The sequence below is a fragment of the Aotus nancymaae genome, unplaced genomic scaffold, assembly GCF_030222135.1.
Source record: "Aotus nancymaae isolate 86718 unplaced genomic scaffold, 86718_ANA_hifiasm-v0.15.2.pri h1tg000025l, whole genome shotgun sequence".
Lineage (NCBI taxonomy): Eukaryota > Metazoa > Chordata > Mammalia > Primates > Aotidae > Aotus > Aotus nancymaae.
In genome coordinates, this window is record NW_026988438.1 from 25,969,105 (window position 1) to 25,988,286 (window position 19,182).

Genomic DNA, 19,182 nt, shown 5'->3' on the forward strand with positions numbered 1-19,182 from the left:
AGCACCCAGAAGAATCCTTGCCTTCAAAAATATTTTTTGATTGAATAAATGAGTGAAATAATAAAGTATTGAAAGAAAAACTTAGCTTATGGTTGCCATATATGAAAGGCACTATAAAAATATATTATCTATCACATAAGTTTTACTAGCATTTACCAATTTAGGAAGTGTTTTTCCAGTGGACTCATTCTGAATCCTTCCCTCCACATATTCCAATCTGCACTGAAGACTGTTTTTGATTGGTGAAATATAGTACATGTATAAGGCTTATGTGTGAGGCTCTAGTCTAAGCTCTTTACAGTCACAAATTCATTTAATCCATATGGCTACCCCATGAGATAGGTAAACCACTTTATAGATGAGGAAACTGAGACACAAGTATATTAAATAACTTTCCCAAGGTCAAAGAGTTAGTCATTGGCAGAGTAGGGATTTGAATGCCAACAGGGGCTCCAGTGTGTGCTCTACTGTGTTTGAGAATACATTTTAAGGGTTCTTTCCACAGCAATTAAATTGTCTGTGGCTTTAGTTAATTTTTGTTTAAAGATCCTGCATAATGAAGAAAAAAAAGTGTTTATTCCATTTCCAAAGTGAGCAGTATTTATATTTCATAAAAGGTTTTATTTAAAATGTTTTAAAGATACATGGCACTAAGAAGGATCTAGACTTCCTATTCTCTTTTCTGTTCTCATGTTCCAGAATATTACTGTTCTGTAATAGTTCATTTCCTAAGGATTCTGAGGTCCCAGGATTTTGCTGTTATTTGGCTGATATTTCTGTATGCATTGTTTTGGTTTGATACGTGGAAGTTTACTCTTCCTAATATTGTGATTTTTTCAGGATCCCATTTTGCTCTATTTTTAGCTGTCATACATGTAATTTTATAATTATTCTAATAGTTTCCTCAGTTAATTTTTCTTAGAATCATTTATTGGACTAACTACACATTGGAGGGATAGGTAACATACTGTGTGCTGGGGGCCGGATTCTTAAATGTCTGCTTTTGTGATTACCCATTTCCCCGACTACTCATCCTTCAGATAAGATGACTGTAACTCCATACCTTTGCAAGGTCTAGTAGTTTGCGGTTGGTGGTTTCAATATGGAAAGTTTCTCTTTTCTTTGGAAGGTTTTTCTTTAATAATTTTCAAGCCAAGATTAAAATATACTATATTATTTCTTTTGGTGGTGAATAAGAACATCTATTTTAATGTTATCTGGAAAATTTTTATGATTTGTTCCTTATAACTATTTTTTTTTTTTTAAACAGAGTTTTGCTCCTGTTGCTCACTGCAATCTCCACCTCCTGAGTTCAAGCAATTCTTCTGCCTCAGCCTCCCGAGTAGCTGGGATTATAGGCATGTGCCACCACGCCCAGCTAATTTTGTATTTTTAGTAGGGACAGGGTTTTTCCATATTGGTCAGGCTGGTCTCAAACTCCCAATCTCAAGTGATCTGCATACCTCGGCCTCCCAAAGTGCTGGGATTACAGGCATAAGCCACAACGGCCGGCCCCCTTATCACTGTTTTTTTTATTTTTTTTTTGATAAATATCAAGAGGTCTCTAAATGAGTTAATTGAACGACTTTCCTTTATTAATGTGTTCTACAATGGGGATGTTACTTATTAGTATGTTTTTAAACTGAATTTTCACTGCTTTGTGTATACATGCATATCTTTTGGCATTAGTCAACTTTTTATAATCAAGCACAGCAGTGGTCCTTTGCCCCATCTGCCTTCCCCACCCCATCTATCCCTTTGTATAGGGAAAACCACTTTCAGATCTTTGAAACCTCAGCAATTCTTATATGTAAAACAGTAGTCCACAGTTACATTATTGTGACTGTAAAAATATTGCTTACTGCTGAATTAAGTAGTATAAATAATTGTTTATTTGGTAACTTAAAATATTTCCTGTGGTTAATTTTTGCTAATATTTTCCTTTCCTTCGTGCCCTATATGATGATTAATTCCTCTCCAGATCTACAGCTGAACTGTAAACACTTATTTTATACTTTGTCAAATGTATAAAATCCATTATTTCAATTCTCCCACTCCTATCCTCTGGGGCCTCTCTCCTGGAGCTGTTTCTGTTTCCATCCTAGACCCATCCTTAGCAATTCCCTGGGAGTTTTGTTCATCACCATCCTGAGAATTCCCCTTTCCTCTATGGCATTGGATTCATTGTTTTTTGGACCCCAAGTTAGTCTCTTTCTGGTCTGATTTGTCCTTTTGAAGATGATATCCTCAGGTAATTTCCAACAGAGTCACAAAGATAATTTTAGAATACATATGTCTGACATGTTTGAACATTTCCTTTTTTATTTTTACACCTAATTACTGGTTTGTCTGGTTGCAAATTTTATTTTTCCTCAAACTTTTAAAGGTTTTGTTCGACTGTCTTCTAGGATGGAGTGTAGCTTTTCAAAAGTCTGGTGGCATTCTACCGTTAGTTCCTTTTGTGTGTGGCTAGTTTTCTTCCTCTGGCCACTTTTGAACTCATCTTTCTTTCTCTAGTGCCCTAAAACGTCACGATGCGGTAGATATTATTTCATCCTTCTCATCGCATACTTTGTGGGCTCTACCTGGCCCTTTCTTCACGTTAGAGAAGAAAGCACTTTTTTTTAGTATTATTTTCCCAATGACTTTTTTGTCTCCATTTCCCCCCGTTTTCTTGAAAGTTATTGATTGGGTATTGGACTTCTTGAAGTCAAATTTTCTCAGGGTTTATCCCTTATTTTATTTTTACATTTTATTGTCATTTCTGTTAGATTTCCAACTTTCTTAAAGAATCTTGAGTTTGAAAATTTGTGTGCCTCTTGCATTGTCTGTGTTACCTCCAGGTCCCCCTTGAATTTGTATTAGTTTCTATTTTTTACATTGGAAGCTTCCATCCCCACAGCCTGGTGATTCCTAGCTTGACATTTGTATCTAAGAATGAGGAGCTGGTTAGAAGGTTGCAAAGTGGGTGGGTCTTACTGACTAGTGGCTTTTATTACAGCATGATCAGAGTGTAACTGGTTTGTTTGGGGAGACTCAGGCTCCTTTTATCCTGTTGCTTTTTCATTTAACAGCCTCAGCTGCCTCTGCCTGTGGCCAGCAGACAGGAGAGAGTCCAGGAGACATATCTGATTCTTCATCTCAGTGCAAAAGCAACACCCAGTGCCAGTGACTCCCCCTCCCCCTCACCCCCACTCATTTGCAGACACTTAGGTGTGAGGGCTGATAGCACACTCACTGAGGCAGGGTCAGTGTTCCCTTTTCCTCATTTCCATCCCTTCTCTGGCAATGAGGTGGCTTTTTGAAGAGAACATTTAAATGATCTTTTTCATGAACTTCTCTACATTTAATGTGGGCTTCTCAGAGTCCTTGTGGCCCCTCCGATCTGTTCCTGATCTCCTCCCCCTCTTTTAAATATTTACCCTTGTGTCTACTCAGTTCTCCATTGTTTCTGAGCTTTTGTGAGAAAAGCCTGGACCCCTTTTGTAGACATAAGTAGTCAGCAGAAAATGCCTTTTCTTCTACGTGAGGAACCAGCTAGTCAGAGGACAATACCTTCATCTTCCGATTTTCTGTTCTCTGTTATCTTCTTTGGTCATTGGAGGGTCACAGTGGTTTCTTTGATACCTGAGAGATTTTTTTTTCAAAGCTGCTTTATTTCTAGTTATGTCCCAGAAGCCCTGAGGGCCTGAAAGATTAGTCTGTATGTCAAACTCCTTTTTAATTTTGCTTAATGTCCCCCTTTACAGCTGAAGTGAATATCATCATGAACACAATTAATCTTGCTACCTTCTTTTCCCATGATCCAACCAAGTTACCTATGAAGTGCTCAGTATTCTTAGGCTCTGTAGCAGAATGGAATAATGTTTTATATTAACTTTCCACTCTTCCACTGCCTTCCACCTGTTTTAAGGAAAAGTTGAATTTCTTACTTTTTTGCCAGTTTTGCTTCCATTATTTTACATATTTTCTTATTCTTTATCTTCAAAAAATCAAGCATTTACTGCTTATACAGGTTGGATTTTTGGCTAAAAACACATCTTAAATAGGCTATGAATTCTACCATCTCAAACTTTTCTAGCTACATTTTTTTTTAATGTTCTGTTAACTTGGCCTGCTAACACATCTTTAATCAAACTCATTTGGTCTAACAGTTGTGTATGAATATTTAAAAGATAAGTATTTTTATTTAGTATGCATAAATTGATGAAAGTTATTGGTTGGAAATATTGTCATCTTTTCTCTAAAACCTTCCCCTTTTTATGTCTTCACTGTCTCAGCTAATGACACTGTGTCCATTCTAATGCCTCTAGGTCTGACCTCTAGGAGCTAGCCATGACTTTCCTCTTTCCTCTGTAACTCAAGGAGTCACAAAACCCTATTATTACTGTCCTGCTTCAGAATATCTCTGGTGTCTTTCCACTTCTCTGCCAGCCCATCACCCTGGGATGATTCTGCATTAACTCATTTGGCTTTGCTCCCCACCAGTCTTGCTCCTAGGCTGCTCTGCACACTCTTGTCTATGTGGTTGTATCATTTGAGGAACTGTGAGGACAGTGCAGCTGGAGAACAGAGTGTGGGTAGGAGAAAGAATAGCAAAAGGAATCCTGAGGTGTTTGCAGGGGCCAGATCCTGCAAGGCATTTTGGACACGTTTTGGTGTTTGGATTCGACCTTGTGGGCAGTGGGATGCCATTAAAGGGCTGTGTGGATGGAGTGGGATTGGGTCTATTCATTGTTAAAGGCAACATGCTCTGCAGCTTATAGAGGGAACAGACTTTGGGTAGGGGGTGTCGGAGGCTGTAGCAGCCCAGGGAAAGAGGATGGGAACCTGGGCCGGTATGGTGGTGGTAGGATGGAGGGAAATGGACAGACTTCGGGATAATAGGAGGCAGAATTGCTGAGGAGGCTCCAGGGGAAGGATTTGTTCAGAGCAGAGTGATATTTCCAGGCAGGACAAGGAGGGAAGCATCTGGGAAGAGACTGTATGCGTTGGATAGGTAGTTGTTCACCATGGAATGAAGGGTCTGGAGCACACAGTGGAGAGGTCTGCGTAGGAGTTGAGGAGTGGTGGTTGGGTCAGAGCAGAGGCTCACCTGAACACATGGCCCTGCCTTGCACTGGGGCCAGTACCAAGGGCAAAGATGACATGAGGTGTGGTGTGTGGCTGCAAGCTTTCAAAAAATGAATGTCCGCAGTCTTTTGATTGAATAGTTCTATTTTCAGATACCCTTTCACTCTCTTTCACGGACAAGGCTTGGTACTAGTCACCATGGATGAATTGAGGAGTTTACAATCTAATATATGAAAACTTTTGTTAGAACTGGCAGATAAAGAGTTAAAGACATTAATCACTTTGTTGAAACAGACTGGAAAGGACCAAGCTGAGAACTTTTCTCACCCTTCCTGATTCTTATCCTAGTTCCTCATCTTTCTTTTCTATCTCTTTTTTTAGTAACCAGTGAATACTCCCCCGCCCCCTGCGGTGAGTATAGGGGAAGATTCTCAGCTCTGAACCAGGCTTGCTTGGCATTTCTTCATTTGACTGAGAAGGTGCCCCAGCCTTAAATCTCCAATTTAAGATTGGAAATTATCTTAATTTGGTTATTTCCAAATTTTTCTCCATTTTCTCTTTCTTAAGCGTTTATACAACAATAAGAAAACTTACTCTCAAGAGTTATTTAATACAGTTTTGAATTAACAATAATTGCTTTTTTCTTTTCAAAAGTTTAACTTTGCATGGTTCATCATTTTTGTAAATAGAGATAAAAATCTCAATGATTAATGAAATATCAAAACTTGATAATTGATTTAAATCTATACAACTGTAGTAGGTAAGAAAGAAGAGAATTATAGAATTCTTACATTTTAGGACAGAAAAGCATTGTTAGAGCCTCTTTAGCTTTATTTTTAAATATCCCATCATTTTATATCTAAGAAAAATCAAAGTTCAGGTGAATAAGATGTATGGGTAAATTTGGTATATGTTTAGCAAGCTTAGAATGTTTTAAAATTTGCCCAATGAGAGCATTCATATTTTCTGACAGTTGCTGGTAATATTGCAGAAGAGACTTTTTTTTCTTAACCACTAGGGAATGCTAAAATATCAACTGATCAACTATAATGGGAAAAAAAATTAAAACAATTTTAGGTATTCAGATTGCTGCATCTTTTCTGTTTATCAAAATGAAAGGACTTACATAGTAGTCTCTATGGATTGGGGTGAGAGGGTAGATACCGAGAACACTATTTTAGATTTGTTTCAAGTCACATCATTTCATCATGATTCTAACTCAAAACATTCCTTGCAATAAACAAATTTTATTCTCCTCTAACTTTGCAGTTCCCAAAAGTGTACTAGAAAAAATCTGCTTCCTTTGTTAGTTAAGCAAAGCTTAGCTTATATTCATGGAAGATGTTGGACCATGGCCTGTATTTTAGTGATTTGGTGAAAAAGGAATGTTGTCACAGTGGCTCTGCCTTCAGGAAATTGTCCAACTTCAGAGCCACCCAGGTTGTATGGCAACTGCCTGAGAGTATGCAACTTCTCAGGCAAACCTCATCTTGAGATTTGGTCAGGGAATTGGATTTGTGAGTCTTTTGTTCTTTCTCTACCTTTACTCTGCCATTTAAAAAATTAAAGTTATTAAATTTCCATTTTGATTCCTTGTTTTTCCAGGGAATTTTTAAAAAGGAATTTTACTTAAATTTCCCAAGTGTCATTTTTTTCATCGTTCTTATGTTTCAGGTTGTTTTAGATTGTAATCAGAGAATGAGGTGCCTTTGCAACTAGATGTTCCAGGGACATGAGAAAATTATGTATAATCTCTATATAGTCACAACATTGAGCTTGTCAGTTATCTCCTTCAAATCCCTAATATGTTTCTTTTAGCTTATTTGACCTGTCAGATTCTGAAATAATTAAAATATTCCACTGTGATCAGATTTTATTATGTTTTCTTTGTATTTCTGGAAGTTTTAACTTTTGGTACTTGACTCTTATATTGCTTGTCCAAAAAAATAATTTATTATTTTTTGAGACAGTTTCACTCTTATCCAGACTGGAGTGCCGTGGCGCAATCTCAGCTTACTGTAGCCTCCAGCTTCCCGGTTCAAATGATTCTTGAGTCTCAGCTTCCTGAGCAGCTGGGACTACAGTTGTGCACCACCACAGCTGGCTTTTTTTTTTTTTTTTTTTTTTGGTGTTTTCGTGGAGACAGCATTTTGTCATGTTGGGCAGGCTGGTCTCAAATTTCTAGCCTCAAGTGATCCACCTGCCTTGGCCTTCCAAAGTGCTGAGATTACAGGCGTGAGCCACCATCCCTAGGTCCCACAATTTTTATTTAAAAAAATACAATTAGAATTGAGTAAATGGAGAGAGATATACTGTGCAACTGAATGGCCATCATATAAATGACAATCCTTCCTGACCCAAATTATATATAAATTTAATGTCATTCTGATCAGAAACCTGACAATTTTCAGGGAGCAGGATTGGGAGACTGGTTCAGATGTTATATGTAAGAATAAGTTGGTAAGAATTACCTAAAAGAATCTTAAAAATAAGAGTAGTTGGGGGTGGGGAGCTTTTTAAAATCATGTGTTAAAATTACCATAATGCTATAGTAATAAAATAGTGTGATATAAAAAATACAGAATTAAGTCAGTTGAATGAAGTAGAACAGACTCTAGCATTGTAAGAAATTAATATAAGGTAAAGGCTGAATTTCATTTCACTGGTAAAAGGGATGTTTACTTGATAAATGATTTTAGTATAATTGGCTATTTCAAAAAGAACAAAATGAGGGTGAAAGAGCTAAGTGGAAAATGCAACTATCGTATTAGAAGAAATTTCTTTTTTAAAAAATATATATATTGTATTGCATTTTAGGTTTTGGGGTACATGTGAAGAACAGGCAAGATGGTTGCATAGGTACACACATGGCAGTGTGGTTTGCTGCCTTCCTCCCCATCACCTATAATTGGCATTTCTCCCCATGTTATCCCTCTCCAACTCCCCACCCCCTGCTGTCCCTCTCCTAGTTCCCCCCCCACAGACCCCAGTGTGTGATGCTCCCCTCCCTGTGTCCATGTGTTCTCATTGTTCAGCACTCGCCTGTGAGTGAGAACATGCGGTGTTTGATTTTCTATTCTTGTGTCTTTGCTGAGAATGATGGTTTCCAGGTTCATCCATGTACCTACAAAGGACATGAACTCATCATTTTTTATGGCTGCGTAGTATTCCATGGTGTATATGTGCTACGTTTTCCCTGTCCAGTCTATCATCGATGGGCATTGGCATTGGTTCCAAGTCTTTGCTATTGTAAACAGTGCTTCAGTGAGCGTTCGTGTGCATGTGTCTTTAAAATAGAACGATTTATAATCCTTTGGATATATACCCAGTAATGGGATTGATGGGTCAAATGGAATTTCTATTTCTAGGTCCTTGAGGAATCGCCACATGATCTTCAACAATGGTTGAACTAATTTACCCTCCCACCAACAGTGTAAAAGTGTTCCTATTTCTCCACATCCTCTCCAGCATTTGTTGTCTCCAGATTTTTTAATGATCGCCATACTAACTGGCATGAGATGGTATCTCAATGTAGTTTTGATTTGCATTTCTCTAATGACCAGTGATGTTGAGCATTTTTTCATGTTTATTGGCCTCATATATACCTTGTTTTTTAAAGTGTCTATCATATCCTTCACCCACTTTTAAATGGGCTTGTTTGTTTTGTTCTTTTAATTCTGTTTTAGTTCTTTGTAGATTCTGGATATTAGCCCTTTGTCAGATGGGTAGATTGCAAAAATTTTTTCCCATTCTGTTGGTTGCTGGTTCACTCTAATGACTGTTTCTTTTGCTGTGCAGAAGCTCTGGAGTTTGATTAGGTCCCATATGTCTATTGTGGCTTTTGTTGCCAATGCTTTTGGTGTTTTAGTCATGAAGTCTTTGCCTATGCCTATCTCCTGAATGGTTTTGCCTAGATTTTCTTCTAGGGTTTTTATGGTTTTAGGTCTTATGTTTAAGTCTTTAATCCATCTGGAGTTAATTTTAGTGTAAGGTGTCAGAAGGGGTCCAGTTTCTGCCTTCTGAACATGGCTAGCCAGTAATTTCAGGAGACTATAGTTTTGAGGTGTAAAAGACCTTCAGAGACCAGACAGGAAGTGCACAGGAAATAAAGGAAAATATCAACATATTTAAATACATAAAAGTTAAAAAATTCTGACAGAATGCCATGTAAATTATATCAAAATACTTTGTCACACATATGTGTTCAAATAATCAAAAAGATGAAGAGCATCTATTCAAGCACAAAGCATGAGAGTGGACCATTCAGAAACACCAACTCCAAAGGAATGAAGTCAGCCTTTGGAAGTAGAGAAGTTTAGGTTTCATTCACATAGGCAGAGACTAGAGGAATACAACATTATTTTAGCGGGAATACAACATTATTCCTACTGGTTGGCACATAGTTGCAGTGGTTTGATTGTTATAGGTGGAAGGGTACATTTAACTTTTTTTTTTAAACAGAGGGTGTAATAATGTTGGGTTTTCTATAGTCTGATCTAAGCAAAGTAAAACAACAAAGGGAAAGTTAATACAGGGGTTGTTAATTACAAAGGCAGGCTCACACGTGTAGTCTCAGCTACTCTGGAGGCTGAGGCAGAAGGATTGCTGGAGCCCATGAGTTCAAGGCTGTAGTGAGCTGTGATTGTGCCACTGTACCCTAGCTTGTGTGACAGATTGAGACCAGGTCTCTGGTGGAAAAAAAGGCAGGAGGTTTTTGTTCCTGACATTATTTAATTCTCTAGTTATTGTACAGAACAAGAAAAATAAGAAAGCGAGTTAATCTATAATCTGAGAACGAAAGTTGTAACAATTTGTGACTCAAATCACAGTCACATTTCTCTCAAAGTTCAAAGTGGTTTTTTTTGGACAGCTTTTAAATGTTATGTTCACATTTGACAGTCAAAGTTTTGATAACCCTAATTTTTAAGTAGTGAAACAGACAATCTAATAGAAAAATAGACAAGAATGTGAATAAGCAGTTCATGGAAGAGAAATGCATGTTGTCAAAACAAAACGTTAAAATGATGTTCCATACAAGTAAATACTTATTTAAGTGCAAAATTTGGAAAGCACAAGAGATGCTGCTCGAGGGATGGAGAAATGACCTCCTGCATCCCCTGTGGCGAGGATGTGTACTGCTACAGGCACAGTCCACATAGGCACAGCCTACATTCGTTGACTTGCTGTCTGACAGTTGGGTCCCTCCTGCCAAAACAAAAGCGCCAGTATTTGCATGTATGAGGATTTTTTTATTATAGCAAGAAATTGAAAAGTATTTATATGTTCAGTAATATGGAATGGGCTAAACAAATATATTTATACTATGCAGTATTTGCCATCTATAAAAATAATGCCTTTAAGCTTACATGTATTGATTAGGAATAATCTTTATGCTAGATTAATTAGAAAAGGAACACATTTCAGAGAGATGTTAATATGATCACGTAGAAAATATATGTTTGTGTGGTTAGAGATTTGGAAGGATACACACCTACAAAAATGTTCTTAGGTGAATAGGATTGGGAGAGGGTAGCAAGAGAAAATCACGTTTTTTTCCCCTATAAACCTCTATATTTTTTGTCTTGTTAGAATAAGTTCAAAACATTAAAATGTATTTATTTGTTTTTTTTTTAAACCCTTAACTCTGTCTTAATCTTTCTAATTTCTAATCACTTGTGATGAAGCCTGGGCATAGCCTGTGTGCTTTTCTTTTGAAGAAGATGTAGTACACCTTTCAGGAGAGAACCCTGGCTTCCACTTCCTGGCCTACTTTCTAAGCTCCTCTATCTGTTGCTCTCATTTCAGTGATCCATCACTTCAGCCACTTTGTGGCCAATGTCCTCAGTTACTTTGCTCTTTTATATTTCATTTGTGCTTGCATGCCCTCTCTCTCTTTCTTTCTTTCCTTCTTTCTCATTCTCTCTTCTCCTTCTCTCTTTCTCTTTTTCTCTCTTCCTTTCTTTCTTTCCTTTCATTTCGTTTCATTTCCCTACCTCCCTCCCTCTCTCTCTTTCTTTCTTGTCTTTCTTTTTCTGTCTTTCTGTCTTTTTCTATCTTTCTTTCTCTTTCTCTTTTTCTTTCTTTCCTTACTTTCTTTTTCTTTCTCTCTTTCTCTCTTTCTCTTTGATGGAGTCTTTCTCTGTTGCCCAGGCTGGAGTGCAATGGCTTGATCTTGGTTTACTGCAACCTCTGCCTCCAGGGCTCAAGTGATTCTCCTGCCTCAGCCTCCCAAGCAGCTGGGATTACAGGCGCCCACCCCATACCTGGCTAATTTTTGCATTTTTAGTAGAGATGGGGTTTCACCATGTTGGCCAGGCTGGTCTTAAACTCCTAACCTCGTGATCTGCCCACCTCAGCCTCCCAAAGTGCTGGGACTACAGGTGTGAGCCATCACTGCCAGCCTCATTTGTGCTTTCTAGGCTGATCATCAATAGGCAAAAATCACAGTCTTAGGATTAGTGACCCTATAGATTTGCGTTCTGCAGCCTCAATTATTTCCTTAAGATATCCCAGCAGCACTTGTGTTTTCCCTAGTTAACACTCTCCTGAAATGTGAGTGGTATTCCAGACATTTCTCTCTTTCCTCAGACCTTTAATGCTGCCATCTTTTCTCTCTGGCAGCAAGTAGCTGTGTCTTCTGCTCTGTGGGGAACATGAAAATGCCACAAAATACTTGCCACTAAATATGCTGTCAGTCTTCCTCCTTCTCTTTTGCCAAGGCTAATAGGCAACCTGTGCTGAAGTCCCAGCCCTACCTGTCTCCTTCTGTATATTCCTACATGGATTATCCCTGCTGGCCATTGCATCCATCTCTTCCACTTTCCCTCATTCATACATTGCAAGAGTAAATACAAGGCCTTTGATGCCTATACCATCTGGTTCTTTGTTTCCTCTCTGACCTCTCTGTGGTATACCTATATTTATAGATAGAGAAAAAGAAGGAAGGATATTTGGGTAGAATAATGAGAAAGCGACATGAGCTAAAACGAGTAAGAAAACCTCAAGAGTAAAGATGGAGAACATGATGAAATAAACCTAAACATAGCCTTATGTTCCCTACCCAGACTTGGGGGATGGTAGGGAACATATTTCACTAAGCAGATGAAGGTTAATTGTTAGAACTACCAGATTATACCATTATAATTTCTTACCTAGAGTTATAAGCCTGATTGTCACACTTTGATATTTGTGTTCTATTCCAGTTTTTTGAAAACAAGTGAAACATAAAACTTTATCTATAAACTGATATTCCTCAAGTGTATTCTGTAGAAAAGTAGCTTGGGGACTGGGTTTGGGAAATACAGAATTAAATCTTTAATGTGTGGAAGTGTCTTGTGAATTTCTAGGAGCAGGTAGCCAGTGTGGGGTTTTCCATCCTCATGACCATGGATCATCTTTCTTACCCCTTTTCCTAATGTATATCATCTGTCTCAAGGAAAATAGTTTGAGAAATGCTGAAAGACACAAATAAATATGAAGTACTAAAGAAAATAAAAAGAAAAATCAGGTTGCATGATGTACAGTAATATGATTAGTAAGAATTTTTTATTCCCTTTCAGTTTGCATGCTTTTCTGAGTCTATGCATTTTAAAGATAGCAAATGATTTTTAAAAAATGAAAAAAGATTATTTTGACTAATTATACTTTGAAGGGAATAAACTATTTTGTAAATAAGCATAGGAGAGTTTTAGTGTGACTAAAATCTTTTCTAATACCAGAGGTTATGATGTTATGTATTTTAAGGTTTTTATTAGGATTGACCTGAATTTTTGTTATTTGAGTTAAGTTTTCTTATCTTTTTTTCCAGTGGCAGCCGATTAGGAGGCCTGGTTACAGTGTTGTGCTTCTTTTTCAATCATGGAGAGGTAGGTAATCAAAAACTATTCTCAGAATTACTCCGGGAAATGCAGTTTTCTTCTTTAAATTTAATCTATAATGGCATTCTTTAAATGTTTGATCTTATTTTGATTCAAAATTTAAACACTAGCATTCACTTTAACTTTTCATGACCATTATGCTTTTTATGTGCTATACGGCTTAGTAATTTGATGAAATAGTGGGGTCTGTATCAATTTAAATATCTTTTTTTTTTTTTTAAGGCAGCGTCTCTTTTTGTTGCCCAGTGTGGAGTGCAATCATAGTTCACTGCAGCCTCAAACTCCTGGGCTCAAGTGATACTCCTTCCTCAGCTTCCAGAATAGCTGGGAATACAGATGCTTGTCACCACACTCAGCTAATTTTTAAAAATTTTTATAGAGATGGAATCTTATTATTTTGCCCAGGCCAGTCTCAAATTCCTGGCCTCAAGCGATCCTCCTGCCTTGGTCTGCGAAAGTGTTGGGATTACAGGTGTAAGCCACCACGCCTAGCCTCAAATATCAATTCTTTGTATAATTTTAAAACTGTGAAAGCCTCATGTTTTAGGAATAATAGAAGTAAGCTGGTAATCAGTATAACTTTCTTTTGTGGGGATAACTTTTTGTTGCAGGAGCTACACAATATATTCTTATTTCAATGTATTAACATTTAATATTTTAAGTACTTTTTGCAAATATTTGAGTATTTCTTGCAAAAAGTACTCAAGGGCTTTCTAAAGAGAACAACATTGTAAAGAATATAGACTCTGGATCCAGGTTATGCAGGTTCAAATCCTGACTGCCATTTAGTGGCTGTGTGACCTGAACAAGTCATTTAATCTCTCTTTGCCTTAGTTTCCTCTTTGTAAATGGAAATAATGACGTTACCCACCTCATAGGATTATTGCAGAGGCTAAATGTATTCATATGTGTAAATGCCTAGAACAATGTTTAGCACATGGTAGCTGCTGTATAGTTGTTAGCTTGTATTATTACTGTTACTTAGTTTAAATTCTAATATAAATTCAGGGTATCAGTGATTTCTTTTTTCTGGATTAATCATAGTTGTAAATGAATTTCTAGTACTACGTCTCTGTCTGGATTTCTTTCATGGTAAATTTTGTTTGAAAGAGAAAAGAATAAAGGTCAGCTGGCTTTATGTGAAGTGACTTTGTCCTTCCATGCATTTTATACACTCAGTGCCTGCAGTATTTGAATATGCACATGTTTTAACATGTGCTGTAAGAGTTGTCATCTCCAAGCATAATACAGAGTCAATGCTGGACTTCTTTTTAGTCAGCGAGTTACTAATGGATATTTAGCTAATATGGTATTAGTATTTAGAATCCCAGAAATGTAAAGCTAGAGTATTTGACAGCTGGTTGCAACATGACATCAGTTAATTGGTGTGGTATGTGTTTCAAAAAAAAAAAAAAAGACGTGGCTTTTCCTGACTCTGGATCCTGCACATTGTGATAGTGTGGACCATGAAACACTTTAAAACTTTTTTTTTTTTTTTTGAGAGGGAGTTTCGCTCTTGTTACCCAGGCTAGAGTGCAATGGTGCCATCTCGGCTCATGGCAACCTCTGCCTCCTTGGTTCAAGCAATTCTCCTGCCTCAGCCTCCCGAATAGCTGGGACTACAGGCGCGCGCCACCATGCCCAGCTAATTTTTGTATTTTTTTTTTTTAGTAGAGACGGGGTTTCACCATGTTAACCAGGATGGTCTCGATCTCTTGACCTCGTGGATCCACCTGCCTCGGCCTCCCAAAGTGCTGGGATTATAGGTGTAAGCCACCACGCGCAGCCCACTTTAAAACTTTTAAACACGGATTCTGTGAGAATGACCTAAGAAATGGGGAAATAAACATTTAATAATGGAAGAAAGAAGCATTGTGTGTTAACGGTAAGGTGTTAGAGGAAAGCGATTATTCAAAATTTTGGAAACTAGACCACTAGGAAGACCACTATTTGTAAAGCGCAAAGATCTGTTGTGCTACCCTCAGTGTATACTAAGTTTTTTAATTCTTAGTTTTGTGTTTTTTTATAATTTTATACTCATATGGCATGAACATCTTCCTTACAAAGTTTTCTAAATTCTAACAATGGAATTCAGACTATTCAGTTGGCTTTTCAGGCTGATGAATTGTCTTTTCGATACTTTTCAGCTACTTGGTGTAGCTGAAAAGGATGTTTAGACATCACTTTTTTAGGAAAAGATAAATTGAATGTCATTAGAATTAGAATTTCAGTTTTACTGAAATAGTCTAGATAATTTTACTTACATGTAAAATTACATGTGAAAATACAGATAGCTTTTGGGTAGAAAAGTGACCTTTTTGTGTCGTATTAACATTGAGATTATAAACCGTACTTTTGGGTAAAATATTGGTGAGAACTCAATGTATTTTGGTTTTCAGGTAATGAGATTTTCACACTTTATTTTTTCTGATTTTTAAGTATATACTTCCTCTATGGACAAAAATATCTACTTTGGTAGTAACTATTTATGTATTTAGTGAGCTTTTGTAGGGTATTACTCACTGGAAATGCTAGTTACTAATTGGGCTACTAATTGGTACCTTACTTTCTTAGGAGAATTACTTTGATCTTATGAGGGATTGGTTTATGTTACAGAGAATAGTTGTGAATTGTTACTTGCATGTAAGTTCTATTTCTTTTATTTAGTTTGCTCTGTACTAAATATGTTTTTTACTTTTTTAAAATTTTTGTTTTCCTTATATGGTTTACAAGGGAAAAATTTTGCCTGAACAAACTAGTTATAAAATGTGTAGCATGAATAGCTTGATTATTAAATAAATTATTTAAAACAGAAATTTAAAACCTTTAAATCTTAAACTTGTGAAAATTCAATAAAAGGGATCATAATAAAGATCAGTAATATTGAGGTTATACATTTTATAATCAGAACTATGCAATGTATTCATTGATCAAGCTTCTTTAATATTCATTCTGTCACAACTGAGAATTTCTGCAAAGATGAAAGCTAGCAATTTCATTTTTCCTTTAAAATGTTTTCTTGTACAAGATGCACACAGTGTGTGTTGGTGGTGCATGGTTTTGACATGCTGATTGAAAAGCATATAGATGTGTATTAAGAAAAACCTGAATACAGTATTTTTCTCCAATTTTTTGACTGTTAGAAATTTTTTTTTTTAAATAGGATTGTTTAGCTTTTTCATGGTAAGATAAAAAAGTTATTACTAAGCATGATTGATGCTATTTTATGTAAGATATGTTCACATATATAAAGATGTGTACATACGAAGAGGAAATTCCCTACTTTGTATTTTTTAAAATTAAATACTTTTTAAAAAAGCAATTCAGAGTAAATGGAAGGATTGCCTTGAGGTTCATGTCTAATTAACCCATTTTTGTGACCCACAATGTGTTTCTGACCCATATTTCTTAAATATTTTTTGCACTGAACTCTGAGATTAAACTATAAACATACATGTTCCTAATTATTGACATAGTTATGCCATTTATATAAGAGTTGGAAAAGTATTCTTAGAATACTTTGAAAACAATCTCATTAATCCTTATAATATTCTTATATGGTAGATACATAGTAAATATCCCAATATCATAAAAATGGAAGCACTAAAACATTAAATGATTGGCTCAAGGTTACCCGGGAGGGAGATGGTTTTATTTATTTGTATTTTTCAAAATTTATTTATTTTAACTCACAAATAATTGTATACAATGTGATGTTAAGATTTATGTATACATTGTAGAAAGATTCAGTCAAGCAAATTAACATATCTATTCCCTCACCAACTTGGCATTTTTTCATATCTATTCCCTCACCAACTTAGCATTTTTTGTGGTGAGAATGCTAAAAATCTCAAAATTTCAGCAATTTTGAAATATGCAATACATTATTATTAACTGTAGTCACCAAACAGAGCAATAGGTCATTAAAACATATTCCTACTGCCTAACTGAAACTATATCCTTGGGTCAACATCACCCCATTACCCATCTCTCCCCTAAGCCTCTGGTAACTGCCTTTCTGTTCTCTGTTTCTATGAGATTGACTCTTAATTCCACATATAATTGAGATCATAGTATTTGCCTTCCTGTGCTTGGTTTATTTCACTTAGTATAGTATCTTTTAGTTCCATTCATCGTGTCTCAAATGACATAATCTTCTTTTTTTAAGGCTATGTCATATTCCATTGCATATGTGTAGCACATTTTCTTTACTCGTTAATCTCTTGAAGGACACTTAGGGTTGCTTCCATATCTTGGCTATTGTGAATAATGCTGCAGTGAATATGGGAGTGCAGATATCTCTGACATACTGACTTCAGTTCCTTTGGTTATATACTCTCAAGTAGGATTGCCAGTTCTATTAACGTGGTTTTCTAGAACGACTGTATAAATTTACACTCCCACCAGCAGCATGCAAGCATGCAAGAGTTGCCTTTTTCTCCACGTCCTGTCTAACACTTATCATGTGTCTTTTTTTTTTTTTTTATTGCATTTTAGGTTTTGGGGTACATGTGAAAAACATGCAAGATTGTTGCATAGGTGCATACGTGGCAGTGTGATTTGCTGCCTTCCTTCCCTTCACCTATATGTGGCATTTCTCCCCATGCTATCTCTCCCCAACTCCCTACCCTTTGCTGTCCCCCCAGAACAGACCCCAGTGAATAGTGCTCCCCTCCCTGTGTCCATGTGTTCCCATTGTTCAACACCTGTCTATGAGTGAGAACACGCGATGTTTGATTTTGTGTTCTTGTGTCAGTATGCTGAGAATGATGGTTTCCAGGTTCATCCATGTCCCTACAAAGGACGCGAACTCATCATTTGTGATGGCTGCATAATATTCCATGGTGTATATGTGCCACATTTTTCCTGTCCAGTCTATCATCGATGGGCATTTGGGTTGGTTCTAGGTCTTTGCTATTGTAAACTGTGCTGCAATGAACATTCGTGTGCATGTGTCCTTATAGTAGAACGATTTATAATCCTTTGGATATATACCCAGTAATGGGATTGCTGGGTCAAATGCAATTTCTATTTCTAGGTCCTTGAGGAATCGCCACACTGTCTTCCACAATGGTTGAACTAATTTACCCTCCCACCAACAGTGTAAAAGTGTTCCTATTTCTCCACATCCTCTCCAGTATCTGTTGTCTCCAGATTTTTTTTTTTTTTTTTTTTTTTTTGAGACGGAGTCTCGCTCTTGTTACCCAGGCTGGAGTGCAATGGCGCGATCTCGGCTCACCGCAACCTCCGCCTCCTGGGTTCAGGCAATTCTCCTGCCTCAGCCTCCTGAGTAGCTGGGATTACAGGTACGCGCCACCGTGCCCAGCTAATTTTTTTGTATTAATAAAGACGGGGTTTCACAATGTTGACCAGGATGGTCTCGATCTCTCGACCTCGTGATCCACCCGCCTCGGCCTCCCAAAGTGCTGGGATTACAGGCTTGAGTGTCTCCAGATTTTTTAATGATTGCTGTTCTAACTGGCATGAGATGGTATCTCAATGTAGTTTTGATTTGCATTTCTCTAATGACCAGTGATGATGAGCATTTTTTCATATGCTTCTTGGCCTCATGTATGTCTTCTTTTGTAAAGTATCTGTTCATATCCTTCGCCCATTTTTGAATGGGCTTGTTTGTTTTTTTCTTGTAAATCTGTTTTAGTTCTTTGTAAATTCTGGATATCAGCCCTTTGTCAGATGGGTAGGCTGCAAAAATTTTTTCCCATTCTGTTGGTTGCCGATTCACTCTATTGACTATTTGTTTCGCCATGCAGAAGCTGTGGAGTTTGATTAGGTCCCATTTGTCTATTTTGGCTTTTGTTGCCAATGCTTTTGGTGTTTTGGTCATGAAGTCCTTGCCTACGCCTATGTCCTGAATGGTTTTGCCTAGGTTTTCTTCTAGGGTTTTTATGGTGTTAGTCTTATGTTTAAGTCTTTAATCCATCTGGAGTTAATTTTAGTGTAAGGTGTCAGGAAGGGGTCCAGTTTCTGCTTTCTACACATGGCTAGCCAGTTTTCCGAACACCACTTATTAAACAGGGAATCCTTTCCCCATTGCTTGTTTTTATCAGGTTTGTCAAAGATCTGATGGTTGTAGATATGTTGTGTTGCCTCCTACGCCTCTGTTCTGTTCCATTGGTCTCTATCTCTGTTTTGGTACCAGTACCATGCTGTTTTGATTACTGTAGCCTTGTAGTATATTTTGATGTCCAGTAGTGTGATGCCTCCCGCTTTG

At 37.1% G+C, this 19,182-nt stretch overlaps 1 protein-coding gene across 2 annotated transcripts in view; it reads left to right on the forward strand.

Moving 5' to 3' along the window:
* Window positions 1-19,182, forward strand: part of DPY19L1 (dpy-19 like C-mannosyltransferase 1) — a 116,271-nt gene that overhangs the window by 35,739 nt on the left and 61,350 nt on the right. For both annotated transcript variants that reach the window (XM_064380465.1, XM_064380466.1), the window contains exon 7: window positions 12,881-12,938. In XM_064380465.1, the coding sequence (XP_064236535.1) occupies window positions 12,881-12,938 (58 nt within the window). The remainder of the gene's footprint in view (window positions 1-12,880; window positions 12,939-19,182) is intronic.